At 38.5% G+C, this 15,897-nt stretch overlaps 1 protein-coding gene across 5 annotated transcripts in view; it reads right to left on the minus strand.

Annotated features, from left to right (window-relative positions):
• The window catches only part of LOC122793393 (dentin sialophosphoprotein-like), a 59,621-nt gene that overhangs the window by 763 nt on the left and 42,961 nt on the right, over positions 1–15,897 (minus strand). For all 5 annotated transcript variants that reach the window (XM_044061371.1, XM_044061369.1, XM_044061370.1 and 2 more), the window contains 4 exons: positions 6,834–6,896; positions 5,843–5,896; positions 1,541–1,894; positions 1–82 (listed from right to left, as the gene is read on the minus strand). The exon at positions 1–82 is cut by the window's left edge and continues 763 nt beyond it. In XM_044061371.1, the coding sequence (XP_043917306.1) occupies positions 1–82; positions 1,541–1,894; positions 5,843–5,896; positions 6,834–6,896 (553 nt within the window). The remainder of the gene's footprint in view (positions 83–1,540; positions 1,895–5,842; positions 5,897–6,833; positions 6,897–15,897) is intronic.

The following is a 15,897-nucleotide window of genomic DNA, read 5'->3' on the forward strand; positions in this document are numbered from 1 at the left end:
TCTCTGTAGTCCAGTCTAACTGGTTTTCTACTTCTGGTGGGCTAGAACCATCTTCTATTGCTTCATTGTATGCAAGTTTATCCTTTAAAAGAAACATAATTCTGATTATAACATTATGTCATCTAAGCTATAGTGTACAGATTTACAAGAATGGATATTTTATAAGAAGTAGCATCATGTCTGGATTTCTTATACATTAAAAAAAGAAATCCTGCTGTGGTTCTGCTGAGAACAAGGAGTGGGATCTATGCTGCCAACATACTGATCATGAAGTAAAGGTCAAAGTGTGCATGACTGACATGTACTTTGTTTATTGCTTTGTATATTATAAAATAAAAATATAGCAAATATTTTGTTATATGTCATAAATATTGTAGCACAAACTGTCAAACTAGAAGCTGGAGTTACAGTTAATGATAGACAATATTTTTGAGTTGCTTGAATATTGTTCATGAAAGCACAGATCATACAATATATGTTAGACCTGCTAAGGCTATTCTAAATGAATTATTCTACAGTCACAAACATTCCTTTCTTTCCCGCCTTTGCCGATGTTTTCCTGCATGTGTGGCCATGTAATGTATACATGCCTCAAGCACATTGTGAGTCATGATGTTGTTTGTGTACAATGCAGGGCAGAGCATGCATTTGTAGCATGATTGTGTCTTGTGTTCTCAGATTATCTACTACCAGTATATAACGTGTCATTTATAGGCCTACACTGCATTATTTTTCTTTTTTTTGTTGTCCTCTTTGAGTCCATTCCTTCTCCAATTCTGAGTATTCCCAAGACATTAATTAGAGATATCTGAAGGAGCAGTTGCTGAAGAAGCCATGGTCTTGTTTTTTTTTTTGGGTGCCGTTGCTGTCATCCTGGCAATGAAGGCAATTGTCGTGGCAATAATCCCATACCCTGGAGACAGATGTGAACACCCACATAACTGCAGGGGCAGCTTAAACCCTCTAAAAATTGTGTGTGTGTGTGTGTGTGTGTGTGTGTGTGTGTGTGTGTGTGTGTGTGTGTGTGTGTGTGTGTGTGTGTGTGTGTGTGTGTGTGTTGTGTTCCCACACATATGCTCATGAAGGCTACCCTAACCAGATTAGTCATATCCTCCCAGTTCATGATCTTAGGGATAATGCAAGATTCCACTTACACAGGAGCAAATGGCCAATCAGGAACTAACATTTATCTTCCCTCCATGATGGGTAAGTCAGCATAAGCTGCTCACTCCCACCCTCCTCACTCAGTTCCTTCAGTGCTCAAACTACTATTCAAACTTGGGTTTTCTGGGCTGTAGTCAGGGCTTTACCCCTGTGTGCCACACAGCTAGGGTACTCACTGTGTATGTAACTACACAAAAAAATGTTAGGAGTGAAATAAACATGTATATGTGTTTTAGAAGCCCACAACCACAATGCATAGGCATCTGGATAAACTGCAACAGATCAAAATGACAAATGCTTCACTGAACTAAATTATGCACTCAGTTTTGCTTCAGGTTATTTACTAAATATGTCTGCAACAAATGTAAAGACTTACTTTTAAAACTGTGTTCATATCTTGTGGGGGCTGGTCGACTGTTTTACTTTTAGGTAATCTTAAGGATTTTGGTTCCACAGACTTTTCGTATCCCCATTTCTTAGAGTATATTTGGTTTTGAACATAGTCATTGTCTCCACGGCCTGAGTTATCACTCGTGGTGAACATTGTGGTGAAGTCATCTACAGTAGTAGCAGGCTCAGTTGGTGATGGAGTAGTTTCTGTATGTGATTCATCCGATTCAGTGTCCTCAGAATCGCTGTCTTCACTGTCATCGTCTTCATCTGAATCAGCTGAGTCACTTTTGCTGCCGCAGTCTTTTCCTGGTTTTATCCCAACAATTATGCAGTCATTCTAAACATGATGAGAAACACAGAGACACAAATAAGACGAGTAAGTAGGGGGGGGGTCATCTACTGCTGTGGCATTACTTTGCTTTTATGTCACCTTTATTTTCAGTCTGCGGTATGCAGCTTACCTCTAAATGCCAACAGCACGTATGCCTACTTTTATAGTTATATTTAGAGATGAAATGCATCGTTGCACTGAAAATACTACCAGTGAGCATGGATTAGGAACTAAGCTGGTACACTGGAGAAGAGGAGAGTGGGTGATTTTAGCATTTTGTTATAGACTTGGCTCCACAGGGGGGCGGGCTATAGCATTGTTATCTTTCTAGTGCCATAAAAGTATCCAAACTGCAGATGGTGTTGCAGATCCATAAAGGAAGACACAATGTGTTATCTATTTCTGTCATTGCTATTTGAAGGACTTGTAAACCCCAAGAATATAAGATGAAATAAAGGGGGGTGGGAAGATGACATAATGGTCAAGGTGTTTACCTTAAAGACACAAGGTGCAGGGTTTGATTCTCACATGGGGTAACTGGCTAGGCTTCAAATGGCCCAAAAGGGCAGTTAGCCTAGTACTAATCTATGAACCTATAATTAGTCTGCATGTAGAAATGCTGCCAATTTCAATTTGTAACACTTAAAGCTGGCACCATCCACATGCTGTGCATAAGAGACTGGTTGCTTTTGAACACTCACAGGTCCAGTGGGGAACTTAACTAGATTATAAATCTATAGACACTTGAGCTGCAGGGTGAGTGTATTATTCATGATATACATCAATCCACACTCAGACTACTGTTTTTATACAGCTTAAGATGTGTGAAACTTTTGGGGGAATGAGAAGCATTTAGCTTAGGACATTTGGTGTTTATGTATAGATAAGAGAAATTACTGTTTATTGCTTTAAATAGCACTACCCACTTAACTTTCTCACCAATTACCTAGCCATTTACCCAAGATGGAAGCCTCTAATAAATGTTCCTTCAAAATGAAAAACTAAAAAAAAACACAGTATAATGCAACCTGCTATGCACTACAGCATCCATACTGGTCATTTTGAACTCCACACCTCATCCACTATTGTATTGGCCTTCAATGTACAGTCAGTATATTCTAGCATAAATGGCAACATGTAATAGTAATCTAAATTCAGGCAACCACATGGTACTTTATTGGACCCTTACCAATCACCCTTACAGTCTATCAATACTATATGTCTAACTGCCTGGCCTTAAAAAGCTTTGTCTATAACTTCCTCCTTGACCATCAAAATACTTTTGCATGAGAGGGGTTTCAAAAACTACCAATTTTTTGTTAACAGCCATCAACACAGTTTATTACTCAAGCATGCACTTTTTCTGAAGCAAACATGACATAGCCTAATAGAATGTATTTTATATCACCGTATATATAGGAAATGTTTACAAATGGAATACATAGGCATGATATCACAGACACTCAGTCCAGATGTCACCTTTGCTGACACATGGTTACTTGTAAAGTTGACTGACAAATCAGTGGGTGTCCACTTCTCTTAGTCTAATCGTTTTCTAGTAGACATTTCAGTTGTGTCACTTATAGGAGATTTCCCTGGACTCCTAGAAATGGAGACTGTTGAAATTAAATATTAGATCTTTTAACATAGCTGCCAAGAATGTGAATACAGGCATAGGCTGTATGTATAATACAATTTATACAACTTATGAAGGATTCTGTATTCTATCTACAGTTATTAAAAGTGATATGTACTGGGTGTATTGTGAAAAAAAATGTTTATACTGAATGTGCCTGACTTTATCTTGAATACAAAAATGCTAACCCTCTAAGATTAGTGGTACATAAAAGACTGCTGTAGTGTTCTTTAATGTAAGGCATGGGACAATTGTATCATGGCCATGTATGCAAACTGTCCATTTGATCACACAGGTGGTCAAAATATACCTTTATTGTCCAGAGTTACTATGAGGGGGGGTGGCCTTAATTTATAAAATTGGAAGAAGGGTGAGGTCATTACTGCTACTAATGTTAGGTTTCAATGAGACCTAAATGCTTGCAGCATGTTACATAAATATTTGGATCCACACAAAATTACTGTTAGAGAGTGGAAAATTACTAATCAGAATTTTTCTCCTTCATTGTTAACTACAACACCCTCAGGAATTCATAAAGAACTCCACTGCTCATGTTAAGGGCTGTGGTAAAAAGGCCCTGTTTCTGCAATGTGGAGTATTTTGTGATTTAGAAACACATTAGCTGCAATGAGGACAGACCACATTATCTGTTGATTTGTATGTCTCTGAATCTGCATTAAATACAACAAGGGCAGATCATCACTTTCCCATGTTAATTAATTGTGGCAGCCACATTGTTTTAGCACAAGTAACCCCCTCATTCTCACTCCCATGCACGCGCGTATACACACACACACACACACACACACACACACACACACACACACACACACACACACACACACACACACACACACCCTTTCTAACTCCCCTACTGTTACCTCACAGGCAAACACACACTCACACATGCAGCCCCTCACAGGGTCTATATTATATGTTTGAAAACACTTACCATCGAACACCTCTTCAGTGACCCTTAAAGAGCGAACTTGCATTTCAGCAAAAGCCTGCATCAGCGATTTTTTCCCCAGGGGAAAAAATCGCTGATTCGGGCTTTCGCTGTAATGGAAGTTCGCTCTTTAAAGATCATTGAAGAGGTGATCAATGGTAAGTGTTTTCGAACATATAATATAGACCCCCCTCATACACATGAATGTGCGCTCACGTACTCACACAAACACACCTTAATACTAACTTATGGCTAAACTCACCAGCACTTACCTCTACTTACTCTACTTTGATACAAACACATGAGCACACACACACACACACACACACACACACACACACACACACACACACACACACACACACACACACACACACACATGTGTGTGTGCTCATGTGTTTGTATCAAATTCTCAGACACTTACATGTACCTACTATACCTACTCACATACACACACACACACACACACACACACACACACACACACACACACACACACACACACACACACACACACACACACACACCCTAACACTACCTTACCACTAAATTCTCCAGTACTTAATTATAGTAACTATACCTACTATACAGAAAAATGTTGACAAAAGCATATAGATGATTCACAGACAGTGAAGCAGCTGTCCTGTAGAAGGGATTTATATCTGCATTTCAGGTCTTGGTGGTCATGATCTAAATATATGAAAATGAACATTAAGGCATGACTAAACCTGTTAGAGTAATTCACATTTAGCAAGACTAACTGCCATATCTGCCAGCAGGCACAACAATACATGTGGAAAGGGCTACCAGCTATAATCATGGCAACAGCCAGCCCATCTAGCAACCATACTATAGCTACCACTCTTCATTTACTGGTGTTGGGTCAGCTCTAAATTAGTTCTAGAACCATGCTAGACACTTGGCTCAGCTTTGGAGCTGCTCTTTTTAAAACCCCTTGGCATGTCCATCTGTATCCAATGCTAATGACTAACAAATACTACACTGGAATTTTTAAAATGGCTGGAGGAGAAATGACCCATTCCTTAAATCTTTATATACTTAACATTTATTAACAAATCAAGAGGACTGGCCTAATGACCATTTTTACCCACAACTGAGGTCAAAGGCAAACTTACAAAAAGCACAAGTACTTATGGAAGCACTGTATCTACTATTAACAACATATAAGCACCTGAGAAATGGCTTCATGTAGTCCACAAGCTAAGGCAGGTTATATTATAAAATCCATGCTGATATAATCAGATATCACACTATTTTAGTTCTACTTTTATTTTTTTCAGTAAGCCAACAAGAAGTGTCTTCTGTTTTATTTAAAGATTGCTAGTGAGTCATTGAATGTGTACCATACCTGGTTTAACTGCTCCTCAATTGCAATGCCTTCATTTTTGTCTATAAAAGTTCCCTGAAAGGAAAATGATTTTTGTTAAGCTCCTTTGGTTGTAGAATTGTTTATCAAATGAATACAAACTGACATCTTAATTGGGTGGATTGTCCTTACTCTGCTTAACAAAATATGACAAATGCCATTAGATATGCTGGTATAGAGCTTGATAAAAAATCTATTGTAATTCATCATGTGTGAAAAAGTCATCAAACAATGAAATTCAACCACACAGACAAACTGTATGTTTTCTCATAACTTTTTTTAATTATTGTTTAATAAATTGTAGGAGTCATTACTAAGAGATTAACTAAAATATAACATACTGTGCCAAACTGGCATTATGTGTTTTTCAAACATCAGCAAATACACATCAAACATTATCTGAGTCATAGGAAAATGGTGTCTACAGCAAAGGGGAGCATTAAACATATAAATTTAACCAGTCAGTCATTCACCATCTCACGGTGAAAACAGGGACTAATGAAACACTTAATGTTTTCAGTTATTTCAGTGTTCCCCTGAGTGGTATCATATCCTTGTTATGGCAGATGGCTTGCATGTCTCTGTGATTCCAGAGCTATTCTGTCTGGAGCTTTGTACTGCTGGTAGAGATACCCTTGGCAAAATGATCAAAGAGGAATGGTGAGATGAAAAGACATTCAAACATTGAAATTAACACCATGATGGTTCAGTTAAGCGAAGAGATGAGTTCATACAATCAAGTTTACTGGGGTCTACTTCTGGAGCCAGGCCTGGGGATGATATTTACTGATGAGTCCCTAGTGTTTGGGTGTCCCTCCCAGTTTGCTACCCCATGCCCTCACCAGGATAAGTGACCGAGAAATGTATGGATGGATACCTCAGCTACAAAACAACATTCTGAAACAGGTTACTTCCGTATGACTGATGCTTGCAGATATTTGCCTGAAATAATTTTGAAAGCAGAAATCTTTACCTGTTTAAAGTTTTCTTGAAACTGTGTTTTCTCTTGAGTTTCTTGAGAAACACTCTGAAGTTTCTAGAATGAAATGAAGATATGATTGATGACTGATTGATATACTTTGCAGACTTTGTTTAGCATTTGTTAAACAGGTCAGCATACAAATAATATATATATTTTCTTTTCAGAAGCTATCCATCTTGAAAGAACAGCATAGTAAATGAAACAGCAAATGCATCAGATTATATTTATATGTGACGTATATTTATTGTTTCCCAGAAATGTTATATTGCAAATTAATATATTTTAGTAAGCAGAACAAAAAACATTCAATCAAAACCAGGTGCTCAAATAGAAATTCTACAAATTGGACTTTTCTTCTGGGAACTTTGACCTCCTAAAGCAGGTGAGACCGTATGCATCCCTTCCTATTACAACTCTCTCAGATCACCAGTTTCTAGAGCAATTTATAAAAAAATGTCACAGGCTCATTTCAATTGTTTAGTCGTAACTGATTTTTTTTTTTTTTGCTGTATTGGTTATTGATCAGATCAGACACCTAGATAGTGCTACAGGTGATGCTTTGGCATGCATTGAGCTGATAGTTGCAGCCAGTATCTTGTATCTTAAAATCCTTTGTGTTTACTCTGAAGGCAATTGTGTTACGTGACTGTTTTGTGACAACTGAAAGATTACGATTCTTTACACAATAGAGGATGCAAAGAAGGTAAAACAGATATCAAGGTCACTGGATTACTTTGTCCATGGCTATTAAGTATACATTAGGTTATAATGACATTCAGTCTGTTATTTACAACAAATGGAGGATTTTGCAGTTTTGTGATGTTCGACCAGCAAGTTAGGGGATAAACCTATGTTTTTAACTAAAAGATGTTAATAATTTAAAGACATAATTGAAGAAACATACTGCATGGGTCACAGTTAATAATTCTAAAAAGGCTCTTATAAATGTGGCCAGTGCAGTCAGTGTAGTTATATTACCATGTTGTAATGGTAAACTGGGAAAAGCTATAGACGCCTCTAACGTAGTATACATCACTGAGTACAGTGCATGTGAAACATTCTATGTGGTTAAAACCACAAGAATGTTTCACACTAGAATCTATGAACATTATTATGATATTAAGAGAGATGACAAGTTAAATGCCTTGTTTAGACATAAAGAAGCATGCATTAATTGAAAAAAATTATGTGACTGATTATCATATGAGAGATTGTAGGGATGGCAAAAGGGAAAACAAACTTGAGACAAATGAATATTACTGGCAAATATTATTGAAAGCTGAGGAACCAGCTGGATTAAATGTTATCATTAATTTTAGATGTGTTTTGAAAGATAAACTTTCTAAAACACATACATTGCATTCAGTTTTTCATTTATAAAATGGCAAATTATTTTCAAATAATTTTAATTTATTTCATTGGTTTATTGTAGTCATCTAATGTTAATTTTTCTTTGTGAACTTTCGATTGTTGAATGGTAGAATTTTTCTTGGATTCATAATAGTGATGCTACAGATTTAATCACAATCATGTTTGGTGTATAGCAAGAGTTTTCATCTAAAGGTAATTTGGGTCTATATTATATATTCGAATGCTTAAATGTTCCAATCGCTAAAAAATGAACTTTAGTGATCGAACATTTAAATGTTCGAATATATTAAAAAATTAAAAAAAAAACAACAAAAAAAAGAAAAACTAAAGGGTGTAAGCACCCCCCACACCCCCCGCTACTTAAATATACCAACTCCAAGATCACGCTACAGTGTAGGCAATGGGAAATTTTCCATTTCCGCACTGTTGCACACTGAAGTGCGATCTCGGAGTTGGTATATTTAAGTAGCAAGGGGTGTGGGGGGTGCAAGGGGGCTTGCCCCCCTGCTTAAACCCTTCACTTTGTGTTTTTTTTTTTATTTTATTTTTAGTATATTCGAACATTTAAATGTTCAATCACTAAAGTTGGTTCTTTAGCGATTCGAACATTTAAGCGTTCAAAGCTAAGCATGTATTCTACGTTTTTTGATCGATATCTTTACTATGGTGAATAAATTATATTTTAATGACCTTTGGGAATTTGGCAGTACCTACCTTTTGTAAGTTCATTGCAACCTTATTATGTTGTTTGCACTAAAAAAGGAGTTATAAGTCCATAAACTCCCAAAGGGACATGCAGAGAGGCATCCGGATAATGGAAATAGCAGCTGTCACTGCTGCGATGTGGGGTCAGCTACACTTAAAATACATGTCCCAAACCATGACAGTTGAATTACTTATTCATAGTTCAAATGATACTCTCCAGTTTTTTTTGTTGAGGCGTTTGTAGGAGGATTAATGTGTTTCTACACCATTTTATACACACTGATATCTGTGGGTAAAACCGAGTGACATCCATCTTTCTGGATTAATATGTTTTACTCCATTTAGAGGTGCAAGATCTTTACCCATTCCTCCCAAATGACCAGATTTTCACAGAATGTTTTGCCTCATATTTTTCATCTGTTTCTCATACATTTTTGGTTTTCTGGCAACTCACTGACAATTAAAGTCACTAAATAATGACATACTTACTTTTCAGTTTCTGACTTCATACCCTTCAGAAAATGCATGCTAACACAAACACTGTTATTCTATTAACCCTTTAAGTTTATAAGAGCAATATTAAAAAATATGTCGCTATTTTTGGGCATGTTTCCCTCCATTATTTTAGGCTTTGTCCAGATTTCTTGTCTAAGACATTGAGTGGTGTGTCCCATAGGCAGAGTTACAGGGAATGCGAGGGGGTGCTATAACTGCCCCATCAGTGCTTATGATAAGAAGTAATCAGCCAACAAATCATGAAATAGTTTTGAATCGGAATTTTCCATATTACATTTTCATCTGTAAACTACACTTGCAGGCAAGTTTTTTTGTCATTGTTGACCTTTTTCTTTGTGAAAGCAGTCCATCTAGAGGTGTGAAATATTGCCATTAGGGCAATTAGCAGATAATCATTTGAATATTTTGTACTTTGCATCTCAGCAGAAGAACTTATGTAAAGTAGTCTAAGACTCGAGTTTGTAACAGCAAAACATGACAATCTCACAAAGTTATTTTTGTTTCAGCTGATATATATATATATATATATATATATATAAAATTTGTTGGGATTTCCAGAAAATACTATGTATATATAGCAAATGACTAGACATGAAAGAAAAACAAAAGTTACACATTAAATAAATAACATGTTAATGCTGTAACTTTCATGCCCATCAGATGATGTTGTATTTATTGATATTTGCTTAAAATAAAATTTCAAAAAATGCATAAATTATGTAATATCAATAAAATTGTATTTTATTAATTGGTAGTATTACTCCTCAGTTGTTGATATAAGCAATCTTAATTTTGCTTAACATGAAGACATTTCTGAATGAAATAAGTGCACATTTTTTGTATTTTTCCTCCCACCATTCCATTATTTTAACTTCCTAGCTCTCATGCCCCATCACGTGTGCAGGATCTACCAGCTACTCGATGCCCCCCCCCCCCCCAGACTTATTCCAGTAATTTGCTGCAGATGGTAATGGATGAAAGACAATGCGGGCTTGGCATGTCTGAACTTCCAGTTAGTGAGGTCTTACTTGGCCTATCCTGCTTCTCCATCCCTCGCCTACTGGCTACATGGTATAGTCTCTGGGTAAGCAAATAATGTGGGCTTGTGATGTATAGTCCTGCCTCTGCAGCAGCTCAGCCAGGCCCACTGCCATGTGCTGACCATGCCTCCTCTGGCCACATCTCTAGCCTCTACCAGCGCTCTTCATCAAGAGACACTGATGTACCACCCTCTCCCCAGGATGGGCACTCCCATCCATCCCTGTCACTCTGTCAGTCACCTGAGAAGCTAATCAAACCCAGATCTTCTGGGTCATAGTTAGGGCTTTGCACTGGAGAAGCATAAGGCACATTTAAATATAAAAATGATGGGTCATGTAACAACATGTTTTGTATCTCTTCCAATAAAAACAGACTGACCTTATATAAAAATGATCAAACAATAATGTGTCCTTCCAGCTTGCATAAACTCAACTTCAGAACTGTGACATGTGAGAACATGCAGCATGCGTATATTCACTCTGCACAGCTTGGTGGCAAAACTGTTATTTGTATTTGTATTTAAACAGCTCATTGCTGACAAAGCCACTAATTTATGTTTACTAAAATAATAAAGACTCATTTTCGTTACCTGAAATACCACGTGTTACCCTGATGATTGTTACTCTGGTTTCCAGTCAGCACAGTTATTATGTTTGTAATTTTGTGGTTTATTCAAACAGAGCTAAAGCAGATTTAAAAAAATAGAATACTAAGTTAAGAAAAAAAATTCAAATTTTGTTGAAAGAGTAACCTAGTCTAAAATGCCGGGTTCCATGATTTCCTTTGTTTTTGTATTTAGTACTAGTTATAAAATTTTACAGGATTTTGGTGGAAAATGGAAGAACAGTGGGTTTGAGTATGAATTTACAAAAACAAGTCCTTGTCTGAATTAACAGGCCAAATTTTGGAACAAGTTTCCAAAATGACAAAAGGTTAAGATTTTATTAAAATCTTAGTCACTGGAAGAAATCAACATTGCAAAACATGATCTGTGAAATTGCAAACTGGACACGGTTCTGCAAGCTGAGTTCAAATCACTGATATTGAACCCCACCCCAATATTTTTTTTCCATAGAAAATTACTGACAGTGTAATTTTTCAGTCTTCACTGGCAGCAGTTTACTTGTTTTCACAGATTTTATTTCTCTGTATTGATACATTTGTAGAGCTAATATTTATAAGTTTAGGCTTGTCCTCCACATTGGCACTGAAGTAGGATGCACTCCTGAAAACAAATGCTGACATTTAAGTTTTTCTTCAGGTTAAATTCCTGACCAGCTGTGCTCGGCCAAGTTAGTTCCTCACCAAGTCTTAAACTGACAAGTCATAGCAGAAGCATATAAAACTCCCAGATAACTGTCAGACCAGCAGGCTTGAAACTCATCCTGTCATAGCAGCAAAACAAAACAAACAAAAAAAAAACAAATTATACTTACGTTAAATTATTATGCTCAAGGATATATGCAGACAGATTCTTTTACCTGGGTAAGTACATTTTTCTCCTGAAGATCTCTCAGGAATTTTGGCTTACTGAGGTCAGAATACCTGCAAGTGTCTAGTCTTATGCCCACAACTTAGACATGTGTATAATTTACTCAGAAATAGGTTTACTCACCCGCGATGACTACCCTCTTCACCCCACCCTTGCTAAGTCTCTATCCATTTTCTAGATGTGAGGTGTACTGTGGCAGTAATGAGACTGTGAGGCATATGTCTCAACCTGCTAAGAGGCCAATGTGGAACACAGATCATTGCAATGTGTGACAAACAGTCAAAATGTGGAACACCCTCTTTTCGCACTGCGCGAAAAGTGTACCTTGACCATGGCCATGGCCTTTCAACCAAAGTATATGTATACACACACACACACACACACACACACACACACACACACACACACACACACACACACACACACATACACACACATATACACACACACACACACACACACACACACACACACACACACACACACACACACACACACACACACACACACACACACACACACACACACACACACACACACACACACACACACACACACACACACACACACACACACACACATACACACACACACACACACACACACACACACACACACACACACACACACACACACAGACACACACACACACACACACACACACACACACACACACACACACACACACACACACACACACACACACACACACACACACACACACACACACACACACACACACACACACAATCTGGAACACTTGGCTGCTCAGATGCAACATGTAAAAGACAGCAAAACTGGCTCTTTTGACAGCTTGAATGTTTTTTTTTTTAATTTTTATTAATTATTCAGTACTTTTCACGAGTGTCATGGCAATACAGAAATTACTTTTCACATTAGAAACATGCTGTGCTGTTGGAAGGGATTTGTAACAGAAGCAGAGCTTTAATTAGCAATCATTCTGTTCTCATCTGCATTTATAGTGTGCTGACTAAGTCAGCCAAGAAAGTAAATGACTACTATATTACTTGAGGACAGACCAGATCATATGGATGTGTGTGTCATTTCCAGTCGTTTCTGCATGTAAGAGCATTCTCTTTGTACAGACCACATGTATCATACAGCCATAGAGGGATATTAAACTATGTGATGTATTTGCACTACAAGTCAACCCTCGGCATGTTACTATGTATGCATACTGGGGTTAAGGCCACAAATAGTGAAAAAAAAACACCCTGATCAGTGCATAAATGATGTCCCCTCACATTTGTCACTTGCACTGGTGCATACAAAAATGAACAGGCATATAGACCAAGAGATGGCCTGGTGGTCAGCAAGCAGTGGGAACAAGCCATCAATGCCAGATCTTTGCTAGCAAGATTAATTTACTTTGTAAATTTTTCTTCAATGATATTTTTTTTCCAAAGAAAGAATTGACTTCTACATCAGTCTTATAAAAAGCCATATACTAAGTTGGGCTCTGGTCAGTGTTGCAGGTAAAATAAAGGAAGTAGGCATTCCTTTCTTATATAGCTTAGCTTTCAATCAATGTAGTCACTAACTATGACATGCTTTCTTAAAAAAATTGCCAGTAATAAAGGAGTTATATCCATACATGTCTGTTTTGTCAACAGATGTAAAGAGGAGTGCTTTTATTTTGATGACAATCTCTGCTAGCACCTCGCGGTCTGTTACTTCAGCATCCAGAATTCCATTTTCATCTTGACAGTATGACATTGGAATCTTGTTCCAAAGCATGGAAAGTCTCTGGGACAGAACTCTATCCCTCCAGCACATCCTATTTATTGTTGTGGTGAGGTTTAGATCACTACAGCGTGTGGCTCGAGGGGATAATGTTTTCTTTAGGTGGAGCATGTCCATCAATTCTGGGTTGGAAATGGCCTTGTATGTCAGGCAGAGATCACCTCTGAGTAGGCGGTATGCAACCGAGTACAGCTGGAGTTTCTTCATTCGAGCTGCATGAGGTATCTGTTTGAGGCCAGTGATCCTCTTGGTGAGGTACTTCAGTGGTCCTTCCAGCTGTTGCAGGTGTTTTGTAAGGTACATCCCAAATGGGGCGTTGTACTCTATGATTGGTCTGATGAGTGATGAGTAGAGGGGCACAATGACCTCTTTTGATCTGGATGCGAACCCTTTTGTGATTAGGTGGGCCACGTAGAAGGATTTTCTAATCACTTTGGCAATGTGATTATCAAAGGTGAGATTACTATCTACTTGGGTCCCCAGATCCCTTATTAAGTCTTCCATATTTAGGGGACTACCACCTATGTGGTAGTTTCTGGGTACTTTGTTTTTTCCAAAGGGGATGACTATGCACTTTTTGGCATTAAGTTTGAGGCCATGATTTTGACACCAGGTATCTGTCTCAGTGAGACCCTTTTGGAGTATGTCTGTGTCAGCCGGAGAGTCAATTATAGTTTGCAGTCATCTGCAAACTTGGTCAGCCATAGTCCTCCTGTGTTTGCCTGTACCTCTGAGAAGTATATGCCAAACAGGAGGGGTCCTAGGACTGAGCCCTGAGGAAGCCACTTGTAACCAGTTTAGAGTCGGACCTAGCTCCCACAAGTCTCACCATGTGGGTTCTGTCCATGAGCCAGTTGGCAACCCATCTTGTGACGCAGGGGTTTATGTTCAGGCTGGTGAGCTTGTCTATAATACCAGAATGTGGAATGGTGTTGAAGGCCTTTGCGAGGTCTAGGTAGGCTGTGTGTACCACTTTTCCCTCATCTATAGCTTTGGTAACTGTCTCAAAGCAGTCCACCAGGTTTAGAAGGCATGATCTGCCCTTAACAAAGCCTAACTGGGTAGGGTCTAGTGTTTGGAAGTTCCCGAATATCTCTGTTAATGAGTTCCATGATGATGCACTCCATAGTCTTGCAGAACAAGATAGTCAGGCTTATAGGGCAATAGTTCCCAGGGTCTGTTTTGGCTCCATCTTTTTGGAGTGGAATAACCATTGCTGTGCGACACTCTATGGGTGCATAGCCTGTGGAGAGGCTGAGTTTGAACAGTGTGCTTAGGTGAGGGGTTAGTTCATCTTTGAGCTCATGTAGGATGCAGCCTTGGACACCATCCGGTCCCACTGATGCTGTGGTTTTGGCTTTGGAGAGGGCTGTTTTAACCTGAGTGTCTGTGATTTCAGGGACTCTACATTCTTCTGGTATGGTTATGGGCCCTTTTGGGTGTGAGAGGGGGGGTGACGTTTGCACTGAATCTGTCTGCCAGGATGTTGGCGATATCGGTTGGTTCAGTGTATTTTGTGCTATTCTGCACTAACTCCAAGCATATCTGAGCATTGCCACTTAGATTCTTGACATAGCTAAAGAATGCCTTGTGGTTATCTTTGGAGTCCTTGACAATTTTTCTTTCAGAGCTCGCCTTGGATGATTTTATGAGGGATTGTAGTTTCTTACTGATACTAATCAGGGATGTCTTCCCTTCTTGGGATTTTACTCTTTTCTGTACTAGTTTCCTCCTTCTATTGCATAGCTTGTTTATGGCAGAAGTCCACCAGATTGGTTTCCTTTTCTTGGAGGAGTGAGTCTTGGTTTTGCATGGGATGGCAAGATTCATGCATTCTTGTAGGTGCCCGTAGAATGCATTAGTAAAGGATTTTGCAGCTTGGACAGCATTATGCTTCAGCATAGAGGCTTTGAACCTTTCCACCTCGGTCTTAAGTAACGTGAAGTTTGCTTTTGAAAAGTTTTTCACGGTGGTTTCCTTGTCCGGGGATGGGGGACGAATGTGGGTATCCAAAGGGATTTTTTTATGGTCAGATTTAACCAGCGAGGGGTTGACCTCCAGTGTGGAACACTGGTCGCCCATGTTGTTGATGACCAGGTCCAATATGTTGTCACCTCTGGTGGGAGTGTTGACCAGTTGAACCAGGGCGTTTGAGTTTATAAATTC

This window comes from Protopterus annectens, chromosome 2.part0, assembly GCF_019279795.1.
Source record: "Protopterus annectens isolate FY-2018-M chromosome 2.part0, PAN1.0, whole genome shotgun sequence".
In the NCBI taxonomy this organism is placed as follows: Eukaryota; Metazoa; Chordata; order Ceratodontiformes; family Protopteridae; genus Protopterus; species Protopterus annectens.